Source organism: Heteronotia binoei, chromosome 4, assembly GCF_032191835.1.
Source record: "Heteronotia binoei isolate CCM8104 ecotype False Entrance Well chromosome 4, APGP_CSIRO_Hbin_v1, whole genome shotgun sequence".
Lineage (NCBI taxonomy): Eukaryota > Metazoa > Chordata > Lepidosauria > Squamata > Gekkonidae > Heteronotia > Heteronotia binoei.
This window is the reverse complement of record NC_083226.1, coordinates 153849773-153862717: the sequence shown is the minus strand read 5'-3', so window position 1 is coordinate 153862717 and position 12945 is coordinate 153849773. Positions and strand designations below refer to the sequence as shown.

General features: G+C 43.7%; 1 protein-coding gene across 1 annotated transcript in view; it reads right to left on the bottom strand.

Moving 5' to 3' along the window:
* Positions 1-1378: 1378 nt before the first annotated feature.
* TTC33 (tetratricopeptide repeat domain 33) overlaps positions 1379-12945 on the bottom strand; it is a 52703-nt gene continuing 41136 nt past the window's right edge. Inside the window, exons 4-5 of the mRNA XM_060236043.1 lie at positions 10709-10840; positions 1379-4220 (exon numbers count right to left, since the gene is read on the bottom strand). Coding sequence (XP_060092026.1) covers positions 3864-4220; positions 10709-10840 — 489 coding nt within the window. The 3' untranslated portion in view covers positions 1379-3863. The remainder of the gene's footprint in view (positions 4221-10708; positions 10841-12945) is intronic.

Genomic DNA, 12945 nt, shown 5'->3' with positions numbered 1-12945 from the left:
AGCAAATTTCTTTTGCGTTTAGAAGAAGAAGATGAAGATATTGGATTTATATCCCGCCCTCCACTCCGAAGAGTCTCAGAGCGGCTCACAATCTAATTTACCTTCCTCCCCCACAACAGACACCCTGTGAGGTGGGTGGGGCTGGAGAGGGCTCTCCCAGCAGCTGCCCTTTCAAGGACAACTTCTGCCAGAGCTATGGCTGACCCAAGGCCATTCCAGCAGGTGCAAGTGGAGGAGTGGGGAATCGAACCCGGTTCTCCCAGATAAGAGTCCACACACTTAACCACTACACCAAACTGGTGTAGCAATACAGTAAGGTTTAAGCAATACAGTAAGATGTAAGATACAGTAAGGCATATACCGTAGTTTAAATTGTGCCAGATTACCTGGTATGATGCCCTACAGAAAACAGCATGCTTCTTTGTAGGTCGACATGCTTCCCCAGTTTCTATAAAGCAATTGCATTAAAAAGACAATTTCACCTTTCCAGATGATTAAAGAGGGTTTTAACTGATTTACTAACTCAGTATCATAGCCCTATTTAGTTTACTAGTTATACTTCACTTTTTCCTCTTGGCTCAAGGCAACCTTGGCTCCAAATCAATGATGCACACTGCTACGCACACAGGGAGACAAAGAGGCATCTAGGGAAAACAAGACCACTTACCGATAGGCTGCTTGGAGGGCCAGTTTCAGGGCCTGGAGCTTCCATCCCTAACCAAAGGGGCCCTCCCCCCCACAAAGAAATTTCAAGAGACAGCTGCATTAGTCTGTTGCAGTAAAATAAATTGATTAGGATGGTGTGAAATCTATTTATCAATTTATTTGTTACAGAGTAATAAACTTGTCAGGGGTGGGCTGTGGCTCAGTAAAAAAGCCTCTGCTTGGCATGCAGAACATCCCAAATTCAATCCCTGGCACCTCCAGTTAAAAAAGATTCAGGTGATGTGAAAGACCTTCCACCTGAGGCCCTAAGAAGCTACTGCCAGTCTGAGTAGACAACTGATCCTGATGGGCTGATTCAGTATCAGGCAGCTCTGTGTGCGTCTCAGAGCACCTTTTAAAAAAGTGTTGTTAACCAGAGGCTTTGTCAAAGGTGGTGGTGGAGGAGCATACTGTCAAGTCACAGTTGATTTAGGATGACCCTGTAGGGTTTTCAACGCAAGAAACATTCAGAGGTTTTTCCACTGCCTGCCTCCATAGTACAACTCATGTGAAAAATAAGAAATCATGCAAATCTGCACAAACAGGTTACAAACAAACCATCCTTGCAGTGGTATCCAGACTGTAGAATTCTGGCAACGCTGTTTTCAGAATATCACTCCAAACAGACAAATGGTTTACCTTTTTAAAACTTCACGCATTGCACACAAACACGTTAAATCACACGGGACACAAACTTTATTTGCAACGTGGAAATACCTGAAAACCAGGATCTAAGCATGACAATTATGGGACAGAATAAGAACAATCCACCACTTATTTGAGCAGAATACCGATTGGCTGCTGCTTCTCAGGAAACTATCCCACGCAACTGAATATTATAGGAAAGAAAGTGTCAGCAGTACCTTATCCTGCCATAAATTGTTTTATTTTTCATGATGAAGCAGCATGCATGAAAGGACAGCTAAGCCCTGCTATGCTGAGTCAAATGTAAAGTAGTTTCACTAGCAATGTCACCACCTTCTTCTCTCATTGAGCACACTCAGAAAAAAAATCTGCCCATCATTTCCAGGGTTTCTCATAGACAAAAGTCCTGTACAGGGTAACTTTGGCACAGATAGATCCCTCTGAACAAAGTGGGCTGTACTTCTAAGTAAATGTGCATAAGATCAGGCGAGGTAAAACTGTGGGCTATGTAAATTAGAAATTTGGTAGTCTCCTGGGAGAAAAAGACAATAACCAGTCCAAAGCGATGCCTAAGGTAATTGGATCTAGCCCTGCTCTTCCAGTCTTATTAAAAACAAAGGTTTGTTTTATTAACGTATGCTTGTAAACAGGAGCGGAGCCCAGAGGGATATAAACCAACTGTGTGTTACTCCAAGGAGTATACACAACTTGCTTCAAAATGCTTCCACTGAAGAAAAGGACCATGCGTCTACTAAACTGAGAAATGTGGCTAAATCTGAACTTAGTACATCCATGGAGAAGATCTGTTTCCAAAACAAACTTCGTAGACTTATCAGGAGTTTATTGGAAAATCAAACAGGATATTCAGGTCTTTTGTGAATATTTATTAAAATTTATTAAAACCTTGACTATGGTTCCAACCCTGCAGATCTGTTCCACTCAAGGAAGCGCTTTCCTCTGATGCAAGGCGACTTCTGCTGGAGGATGAGCCCCCTTGTAGCAGCAGAAGTCACTCCTTATACCAAAAGAAAAAAACACTATTGCATGTGGAATGAAGTTTCACAGCCTTCAACCTACAGAATGAGGGCAAATAAAACTGAGGCCACCACGTTCTATCCTGTTTCTTCTAAAGCTTGCTTCCCTCTGGTATTTTTTTAAAAGCAGGCAGGAAAAGCAGTGATTTCCCAGCCATGATTACAAACTGAACAACTTGTTTCATGTTCCAAGGAACGGTGGAAGCAGATAATAAAATGAGTATGTTCAATGGTAGCATATATAAGTCGAACAACACGCTCGCGCCACATGGCTGCTGGCGATAATTAGACAATTGCTTTACGATGGTACAAGTTTGGGTCTTGGGAACTCGTTTGCCTAATTTTTTTAAAAGGCATTTATATATTCATATTTATGTATTGCTTATCAAAGATTTCAGGTTTTCACGGCTGGTAACATCATTAGGGTTTGTAGAATCTTTCGTGCTCAAGTGCCGTGTTCTACTGGAGAAAGTTTTCCTTCCAGACGTTTCGTTCTCAATGCACAGCAGCCAAGAAGGTCAGAGCGCCTGCTCCGGCTGCAACGCCACTGAGGATGTTCTCCGCAGCGAGTACGAAACGTCTGGAAGGAAAACTTTCTCCAGTAGAACACGGCACTTGAGCCCGAAAGATTCTACAAACCCTAATTATGTATTGCTTCTTTGGAAATTGGGGGGGGGGGGGGGAGAGAGAGAAGGAGTGATTGATACCTTTTGCTTCTTCTGTGCATTCAATTAACTGAAAAACAAAGACATGTTAATAACTGGATTCCAAAACCACTCTACGGCAAGGGTCAGAGGCTGCTGCTGAAGCAAGCCCCGGAAAGCCCAAGGGATTGGTGGGGTGGAGGCAACACCCACAATCAGCCATGGCAACAAGTTGGAGAGGCGGGGGTGGGGAGGAAGGAACCAGAGTCACTGGGTTGCAAGACAGATTGGAAGATCATCTCCAGGCTTCTTTATGGTATGCATAAAGATCGGAGATGAGAAAAGATCATGTGAGGCAGTCTAGGGAGAAGTTTCAATGCTATTTATGGGACCACTGATGACAGTCTTCCCAAAGAAATGATGAGAGTGTCACACGGCACCTAACCTCCAGTTCCCAAGTGAAAGCCGCCATTTTCAAACCAGAAGCATAACATGCTTAGCAGAAGCTACCCTGCTTCCATGATCATTCTTCTCAATTGCCCAATATTTCCTATTCTCTCCATACGTGGCAGCATTCAATTTGTGGTCACCTCGCAGCACATGAAGCTCCCCTGAAGTATGACTGTTGGGATCTTCCTCCCCTTCCTACTGACACAGCGATTCAGAAAGCAAAGGGTCACAACTACACACCCACTGAGGCTTAACTTGGCAGGGCAAGCCTTCAAAGGATCCATCGCAGTTCCTGATGATCCAAGAGGAGGCTGAAGCACACAGGGGGACGCGGGCAAGGAAGCCCTCGAAAGGAAGGGTCATTTTCAGAAGAAAGAGTGCTGCTTTATCGAGCTTTGATAAAAACAGTACTGTCTGGAGTTGTCGCACATTCCTCTTTTTCAGTCACAGTCTCCACGGTCCCTGAAGCCGACACTATCACTACAGTTTTTGAGGAAGATGTGTTCTTCTCCTTCTCAGCTATGGCTGCACAGACGGCTAGGATCTCGTCGCTTTCAAAATCATAGTCCGGGATCGGTTCTTCTGAAGCCTCCCCCTGAGCTGCTGTTCCTTGGCTCTCTGTCCCAGTCTTGGTTGCTTTCTTTTGCTGTCTGTGTAGCTGCCTTGCCCAAGAAAGATCCTCATTCCACAGGTCAGGGTTCACTGGGCAGATGTGCAAGGCAATCTGGAAGCTTCGGATTGCCTAAGAAAGAGAAGCGTGGAAAGAGCAAAGGAAGAATCTGTCAGTGCAAGCAAGAACAAGGGGTGCTGTGTTATGTAAAATTTTATGAGAATGATGTAGGGAGGCATAACTAAAATCAAGATTGCAACATAGTTTATGTACCAAAATAACCACTTGCCTCTCACAAGCACATTCAGTCAGTCCAAGAAGCACCCAGTGAACTGGCAGCTGTTTATGTTGTGTCTTTTCAACAGAAAATAGGTTATAGCTTCCATATCTTTGTGCTAATGCTGGGGTGGCCAAACTTGCTTAATGTAAGATCCATGTATAATAAATGTCAGATATCTGAGAGCTGCAAGACATGAATGTCAGCTGTTTGAGAGCAGGCAGGCAGGCAGGAAGGAAGGAAGGAAGGAAGGAAGGAAGGAAGGAAGGAAGGAAGGAAGGAAGGAAGGAAGGAAGGAAGGAAGGAAGGAACTTTAAATGCATTCTCCAAGTTGCTGGCTGGCTTGGTTTGGATAAATGATTTACAGAGAGAAATGCTTTCTCCAAACCAGCAGATGGGGTGGTAGAAGCTTCGAGAGCCACACAATATGTGTGAAAGAGCCACATGTGGCTCCTGAGCCACAGTTTGGCCACCCCTGCCCTAATGTATAAATATTCTGACTAATAGCCTGCACTAGCCTGATCTAGAAATCTAAGCAGGGTTGGTACTTAGATGGAAGCCTGGGGCTGCTATGCTGAGGAAAGTGATGGCAACCTGCCTCAGGCTATCTCTTGCCTCAACAAAAATCCCTTGAGGTTGCTATAAGTCCATTGCAACTTGACAACACAATTCCAAGGGGTCACTACGAGTCTCTGTGACTCGACGGCACACTTTACCCTTTGCCTTACAAATGTTCCAGTTTCATATTCGCACAGAGCTCTGATGCCCAATGAAGAATTCTGTGCAGCTGAAAAGCTTTTAGCTTTTTACTGTCGACAGAAGGTAAATCCAACCAAGATCGTGTTGTTTTCTTTGAATCTCTTTCAAAACATCAGAGTTGCCTCTAGAACCGCAGGAGAGCAATCGGCACATTCCTGCCCTCGTTTCCCTGCGACATAACACATTCCATACAGAGATGTATCAGTCTTCAGCAGAAAAGAGTTATGAACCCTGTGATCTATGAGAAACTAAACTGAACTGCAGATTATGGTCAGCACTTCCCCCCACCCCCCACCAACGTCTTGATCAGCAGTCATTGTGGGTGGGTGGATGGGTGGAGACCTCTTTGGCTGAAGGTTCACTGACATGACTTAAGTTTCTGAACACGCCAAATCAGTCAGACTCTGGAAACAGCTCAGTGGCCATCGTTGAGTAGAACATCAGCTTACAGCTGTTTGCATTAAGAGACTGTTTAGACTGTGAGTAAATATAAAACTATCTTAATCATTGCAAACAACACACAAAACATTCTTCTCTCCCCCAAAAATATCTTTTTAAGAAACCCTTGGAGCACAGCTTTGTCACTATGTAACATCGTCACTAAAAGCCCGCTTGCTTTTACAAGGCTGTGAAATTGCGTTACTAAGCCCTTTTATTATAACAGTATCTCTAGATTAATGTCGGCCACTGGGTAAAAAGACATAGTCAGAGGAGAGTCATTCGGGGGCGCGCTAGCAAAATTAGGAGAAAATCAAAACATGATATGGGTCACTTGAACTAGGAGACAAGCCAGAACTCCTCTCTAAAACCAAGGGTGGGGAATTTGCTTAGAATTGTAGGCTTCTTTCATGTTTGGGGGAAGGTCAAGGTCCTATCTGGAGAAATTTCTGGATGTTATGCAGCATATAACTTAAGAGACAAGTCACCTATCGCAAGTTTATCCCGGTGTTCCTCTGAGGAGCTCATGGTGGCATTTATGCCTCTCCTATCATTTTGTTTTCATAAAATTAATTTTATTTACATTATTTAGAGTTTTCCTTTCTCACTGAGTCTCAAGGTGGATTAAGGATAATAATTGAGTGGTGTCAAGTTGCAACCGACTTACGGCAGCTCCTCAAGGAGTTTTCAAGGCAAGGGATGAGCAGAGATGGTTTGCTGTTGCCCTCCTCTGAGTAGCAACTCCACACTTCCCTTCCGACCTCACTCAGCTGCCAAGCTTTGACGAAACTGAGCTTAATCAGGGTTATTCAGGCTGCTCAAGGTAGACTGTACAATGTAAATCAATGCAATCAACAGAGCGATACATCCAATAAGCACAATAGCCCTGTGAGGAAGGTTCTGCTGAAAGAGTCACAGACTGAGCTTCGTGGCACTATATGAATTTGAATCTGAGCCCTTCTCTGTCACTCTAACCACTAAATTATCTTGTGAAACATCAGAAAGAGGAGGAGGAGGAGGAGATTGGATTTATACCCCACCATTTACTACCCAAAGGAGTCTCAGAGCATCTTACAATCTCCTTTCCCTTCCCTTCCCTTCCCTTCCCCAACAACAGACGGGGCTGAGAGATCTGGCAGAAGCTGCTCTTTCCAGAACAGCCTCTGAAAGAGTTATGACACACCCAAGGTCGCTCCAGCAGTTGCATGCGAACTGGGAATCAAACCCAGTTCTCCCAGATAAGAGTCCACACACTTAGCCACTACACCAAACTGGCTCTCAGTGATTAGAAGCAGAGAAGTATGACTTATCATACATTTATTAGCAATGTCAAATCTGTGTCACATTTTGACAGTTTTTTCCAATGTGGTATAGTGGTTAAAGTGCTTCGCTAGGATCCAGAACACAGAGGTTCAAATCCCTCCTCTGCCATGGAAACTTGCTGAGTGACTTCGGGTCAGTCACACACATCCAGCCTCACCTAGCTCAGAGAACTGCTGTGATGATAAAACAGAGATGAGAACTATGTAATCTGCTTTAGATTCCCACCAGGTAGAAAGGTGAGATATAAAAGGAAGCAAAGAAATAGATAAACACAAGGGAGGGAAGTGCTGCCCTCTAAGGGATGGCTAAAGATACGTTTGGTAGCAGAAATGGGAATAAAAACGTATCCCAGAAATAACTGAATATAACACTGGGGCATTTCAGCAGATTAATTTTTTAAAGCTTCCGTTACAGCAATAAAATGAACAGGAAAGGAAAGACTGATCCTCGGATAAACGCAATGTGATGGATGTTCTGAACGTGAGCATTTGTGGTTGTTCAGTCGCACAGTCGAGTCCAACTCTTTGTGGCCCCATGGACAGTCATGCCAGGCCCTCCTGTCTTCCACCATCCTCCAAAGTCTGCTCAAATTCATGGTTTTTAAAAATTTATTTACCTTAAATTTGTATGCTGCCCACTCCACATACGGACTCTGGGCAGCTCACAGTCATAATTTATAGAACATTTGTTACATCAGTAACACTGTCCAGCCATCTCATCTTTTGCTGTCCCCTTCTTCTTTTGCCTTCTATCTTTCCCAGCATCAGGATCTTCTCCAGTGAGTGTTCCCTTCTCCCTTGGTGCCCAAAGTATTTGAGCTTCAGCATCTGACCTTCCAGGGAGTAGTCAGGGTTGATTTCCCTTAGGACTGATTGATTGGATCTTCTTGCAGTCCAAGGAACTCTCAAGATTCTTCTCCAAAATCACATATCAAGCTGTTCACAAAGCTCAGTTATCATCACAAGCCAGGCAGCATGTGCGGATTACATCTATGCTGCAATTGCTTCATTGGTTAATGATTCGCTTCAAAGTTCTACCCAGGGTTCTGGTTATTACCAGAAGTGTTTCACGGCCTAAGCCTCCCAAAGCTGCAGGACCACCTCTCCTGATATGTCCTGCTGTAGCAGCTTCGCTCATTGGAGCGGAGCCTTCTGAAGGTGCCACCCTGCAAATGGACAAAACCCCACAGCTGCCCATACTTGAGCATTCACTGTTGTGGCTCCTACCTGGCACAATGAATGGCCTGCCTGACAAGGTCAGGAAGGGTGCCACTTCCCTATCATTCTGCAGAAATGTGTAAAACCGAATTGCTCAGGAGGGCATCTTTACAAAGGAAACGGAGTTGCAGTTTGAACGCCTGTGGACGTTTGCAGCAATTGTCATTGCATTCTTTATTGCAGGCACTGTATTGTTTTTATTGCACTGGTTTCTCATTCTGTAATCCATCTTTATTGAATTGTTTATTGCATGCATTACACTCTTTTTATTGGATTGTTCTCCGATGTTGTAACACTGTTTGGAGGTATTGTATTGTTCTCTCTTTAATCCAGTTTAGATTTCTTTTTAAATGTACATTTCTACATTCCCTATAGAAAATTCCATTTTCTTACTATAACTAAAGTTCCTGTCCTTTCTCATCTTTACCAGCACTTTCAAATTACTTTCAGAATAACATTGTCTAAAATTTTAACTAGACAAGAATGCACTGTGAAACAGTTGTGTCTAAAGCAAGTACTTCTTCACCCAAAGGGTGATTAACATGTGGAATTCACTGCCACAGGAGGTGGTGGCGGCCACAAGCATAGCCACCTTCAAGAGGGGTTTAGATAAAAATATGGAGCAGAGGTCCATCAGTGGCTATTAGCCACAGTGTGTGTGTATATATATATATATATATAAATTTTTTTTTGCCACTGTGTGACACAGAGTGTTGGACTGGATGGGCCATTGGCCTGATCTAACATGGCTTCTCTTATGTTCTTATTTGCTACCAGGTATTGCTAGGGCTTTAAAACAAAAAGCACAGGACTAAAAGGAAAACATAACAAGACACTGCATTAATCCCCCTCTTAATCAACAGGAAACCTTCTGGAGTCACAGGTTCTAAAATCACACTTCAACAAAACACAAAGCTCTAGATTTGCTTTACCTGACTGTCACCTAACAAACGGTACCATGACATTCATTGCATTTTCCAGCATCGTTATAAGTTTTGGTTTTATATCCTAAGAAAAAAGGTTACGGCTCAGGGGTAGAGCAGAAGGCTCCAGGTTGAATCCCCAACATCTCAAGGTAAAAAAATCAAGTAGTAGGTGAAGGGAAAGACCTATACCTGAGGCCTTAGAGAGCTGCTGCCAATCAGAGCAGATAATACTGACCTTTGATGGACCAGTGGCCTGACTCAATAGAAAGCAGTGTCATATGTTTATCAGAGCACTTATACTGAGGTGCTGGTAAGTGTTCCCTCTAAGTTGAGTTAGTGTGAGCTAGTTCACAGGTTTTTAGCCTCCAGCTTCCACATTTTTGTCTTAGCTCAGTAAAAATGGCCCCAGAGCAAGCTAATTTATGCCGTAGCTCACAACTGTAATGCCAGTAGCTCACGAAGTAGAATTCCTGCTCACAGGACTCCACAGCATAGATGGGAGTATTAGTGCTGATAAGGCCTGTCTCAAGCAACTCTGAGTCCTTCTGTTCCCATTCAGGGCCTGCTCAGCCCCACAATACAGAGCTCATGTGGCAAGGTTAGGGAATGAAAGTTCTGCAAAGTATATCTCCGCTAGGTAACATGATGCTCAGATCAGCCACCTGAAGAACTGTCCTTTAATTGGCCTGCAGAAGGTATTCGACTTCTAGGGTTCTGCAGAATAACCATTCTGGGAATTATACAAAAAAAAAAAAAAACCCCAACCTGCAGAATTGTTATGCTGGTCTGCATCTCCACACTTCTACCTTCAGATTGTTAATTGCAATCCACAGCAGAGTCAATGCAAACAGATGCAGAACAACCCATCTGTTTCTGTTTCACCTGGTTCGCCCATCAATAAAATTACCCCAAGTTCTGGATCAATTGTGATTAGGAAATGGAATGAAAATCCCATGGCGCTGTGCTGATCTTTATCTAAAATCAAGAAAAAACAGATTTGATGTCTTTTGAGCAAACGTTGCATCTCTGGGCAATTCCCCTGCTGCTCAAGTGCAATGTGTTCTGTTTGTTCTGCCTATTTGCTAGCTGAAGCAGACACAGGGCAGGAAAAAAACCTCAGTCATTTCTATCAGCAATATTCAATCTAGCCTGAAGCAAAAGACTTCCTTAAAATCCAATGGATTTCTCCTGAGCTGTGTGAAAGACAGAATCAGCGGAGCACTTCCCCTGCTTCTGTAGCTCTCCGATAAAACCAACTAGAGCCCAAAAGCTTCAGGCTGCTTTAAAATAAAAGGAGGGAAAATGTCACAGTAATCTAAGCTTGCTTATTTTTTTTAATACAGCCTGGGTCTCTTAGGAGTGGACAGCTGCATGTGAGTGTTTTGCTATATTGACCCAAGAAAGTCAAAAGCAAACTCAGGCACTGCAAGTCACAAGGGGAAGGTGTGCGCTGTACAACCTGGACAGGTGACTGACTCTGGGCAATCTCTTTGACATGGTTGTTCACTAAACAATACGTGATGCTGAGGAGCAACACAGATTCTGATTAAAATCCCTGTACTGCATTCATTAAAACAAAAATTGCTTTTGACAGCTTGCTGACATGTATATAGTAATGCTGATGTACAAAATTCTGAAGGAGACAGTAACTTTTTGGGGGGGGGGGGGGTATGCACTTACCAATGTGATTTCTCCTAATCCGAGCTGAGCGCGTCCCAATGTCTGCCAGGCCTCCCAAGAGTGAGGATCTCGCTGGACAGCCATTTCTGCTGCATGCACTGCAGGAAACATTTCGTGCAGGGACATCAGGACCTAATTGGGGTCAAAACAATGAGCAGCAAGTCTTTATGCCAGCAAAGTATATTGCAAAAGGGAAGGGAGGGTCAAAGGAAAAAAAAAGATATATTTTAGTTTGCAACACAGATAATTGTTGTGGGCAGTCACATCAATCTCCAGCAGAACTTACAGAACATTGATATTAAGAATCATCCGCACACAACCAGATCCATTCAATTTTCACTTGCTTAACGTATTTTTGGGGTGTGTGCATTGTTTTTTTAAGAAATGCACCAAAGACTGAGTACATTTTTTTTTAAATTTGCTTTATTGACCAATTCAGGAACCTACGTGAATCCAAACCCTATACTTTTCCAATACCAGAAGGGAATCAAATGACCAACAACTCTATAAGCTCTCCGTTTGGACCACATCAGAGGTTTCCAGGGATTCTCCTTCCCCTGCAGAAGGAAAAGAAGAAATCTGAAAGGGAAGACTGTGAAGAAACGGATGCACTGCAAGGTGTTGTAGCACAATGATCCCCAGTGTAGCCTCTGCAAGCACCGAGCTGTCTGTTAATCCATCTCCCAGCCTAAAACTCACTGAAATAGTATGAGGTTTCAGGCCAGGTCTGGATGTTGAATGCGTTTCTTGTTTATGGGTCCACTGTGAAGTTTGTAGATACACTAAAGCACAAAAAAGGGGGAGGATTGCTAAAGCACTTCGAAATCACTCAGTATTAGTGCAATGTGTGTGTGGCATAATGGAGATATGGGATTGAAAGATTTACCACCTGGCTGCTACAGTCTGCCACTTGAAGGATGGATATGCCAGAGCTGCTGCTGCCTTTAGTATAATCACTTTGGCCTCAAGGAAGTAAAAGATCTTGCTTTGGGAAATCCAGTTATCTCAGCTTTTCATATTTTTACAAATTCCCCGATTTACAGAAAAAACATATCCTAGGCCTTGTAGGTTTTCCGATCTTCACGGGAAGGCCAGCTATTGATATTAAATAGACAATTACGGGCATAATGCAGTGAGTGAATGGCCAGTAAAGACACTGGAATTCAGGTACTGGTTCTAGCACCACCTTCTCCTTCACCAGGATCATCTCACTTCATTACTCCCCCCCCCCCCAATTTCATGCATGCTAATCACTTGAGTTCTTCACTGCGTCCAGATTACAAATACAGCAAAAGCTTTGTTATCGGGCACTTAACTGGCATTGGCCACAGAGCAATCGCCTTCCCACCCCAGCCACTATTCTCCTGTGTTTTCAGTGTATGCCCCACTAGCCTCTTCCGTTTGATGCCTCTGGCTTCTAGCAGCCCATGCTGCCAATTGATGTCATCCACAGATGCCTCCTTCCTTCTCAGCCTCCCATGAGCGGTCAGCTGCCAGCTCTGCCAAGCAGCTCTCCTAGGTAGCTCACCTGCTAGCATGGCTGCTCCATGGCCTAGGGCAGAAGGAAGGATCCCTCCAGGTGTGTCCCTACAGTGGGGTGGGCTTTTGTGGCTGCAGGTTCCTCTGAGAGTGAGGGCAGCAATATGCTTGGGGATCCAGCACATTTGATCAATTGGCAACTACTTTTCCCCGTGAGTGCTGGATAACAAAACTTTTCTGTTTACTGAAATTATGGATACCTAAGAAGGTAAAAGGTAAAGGTGCAAGTACCCTGTGCAAGCACCAGTTGTTTCCGACTCTGGGGTGACGTTGCTTTCACAATGTTTTCATGGCAGACTTTTTATGGGGTGGTTTGCCATCACCTTCCCTAGTCATCTACACTTTCCCCCCAGCAAGCTCATTTTACTCATTTTACCGACCTCGGAAGCAAGGCTGAGTCAACCTCCAGCCAGCTACCTGAACCCAGCTTCCGCTGGGATTGAACTCAGGTTGTGAGCAGAACTTAGGACTGCAGTACTGCAGCTTTACCACTCCGCGCCACAGGGAATACCTATTATTTAATAATAATAATATTATTAAATAAAATACCTATTATTTAATAAGGTCTTATTTTTCATCTCATTCAAAAACCCTGTTCTGCCAGAATCCAAACAAAAATACAAAAGTGTGTGGCACAAATATCACTTACATCATAATAGGTTTGTATTAAAACATATCTCACAATACCTAACCAAAAG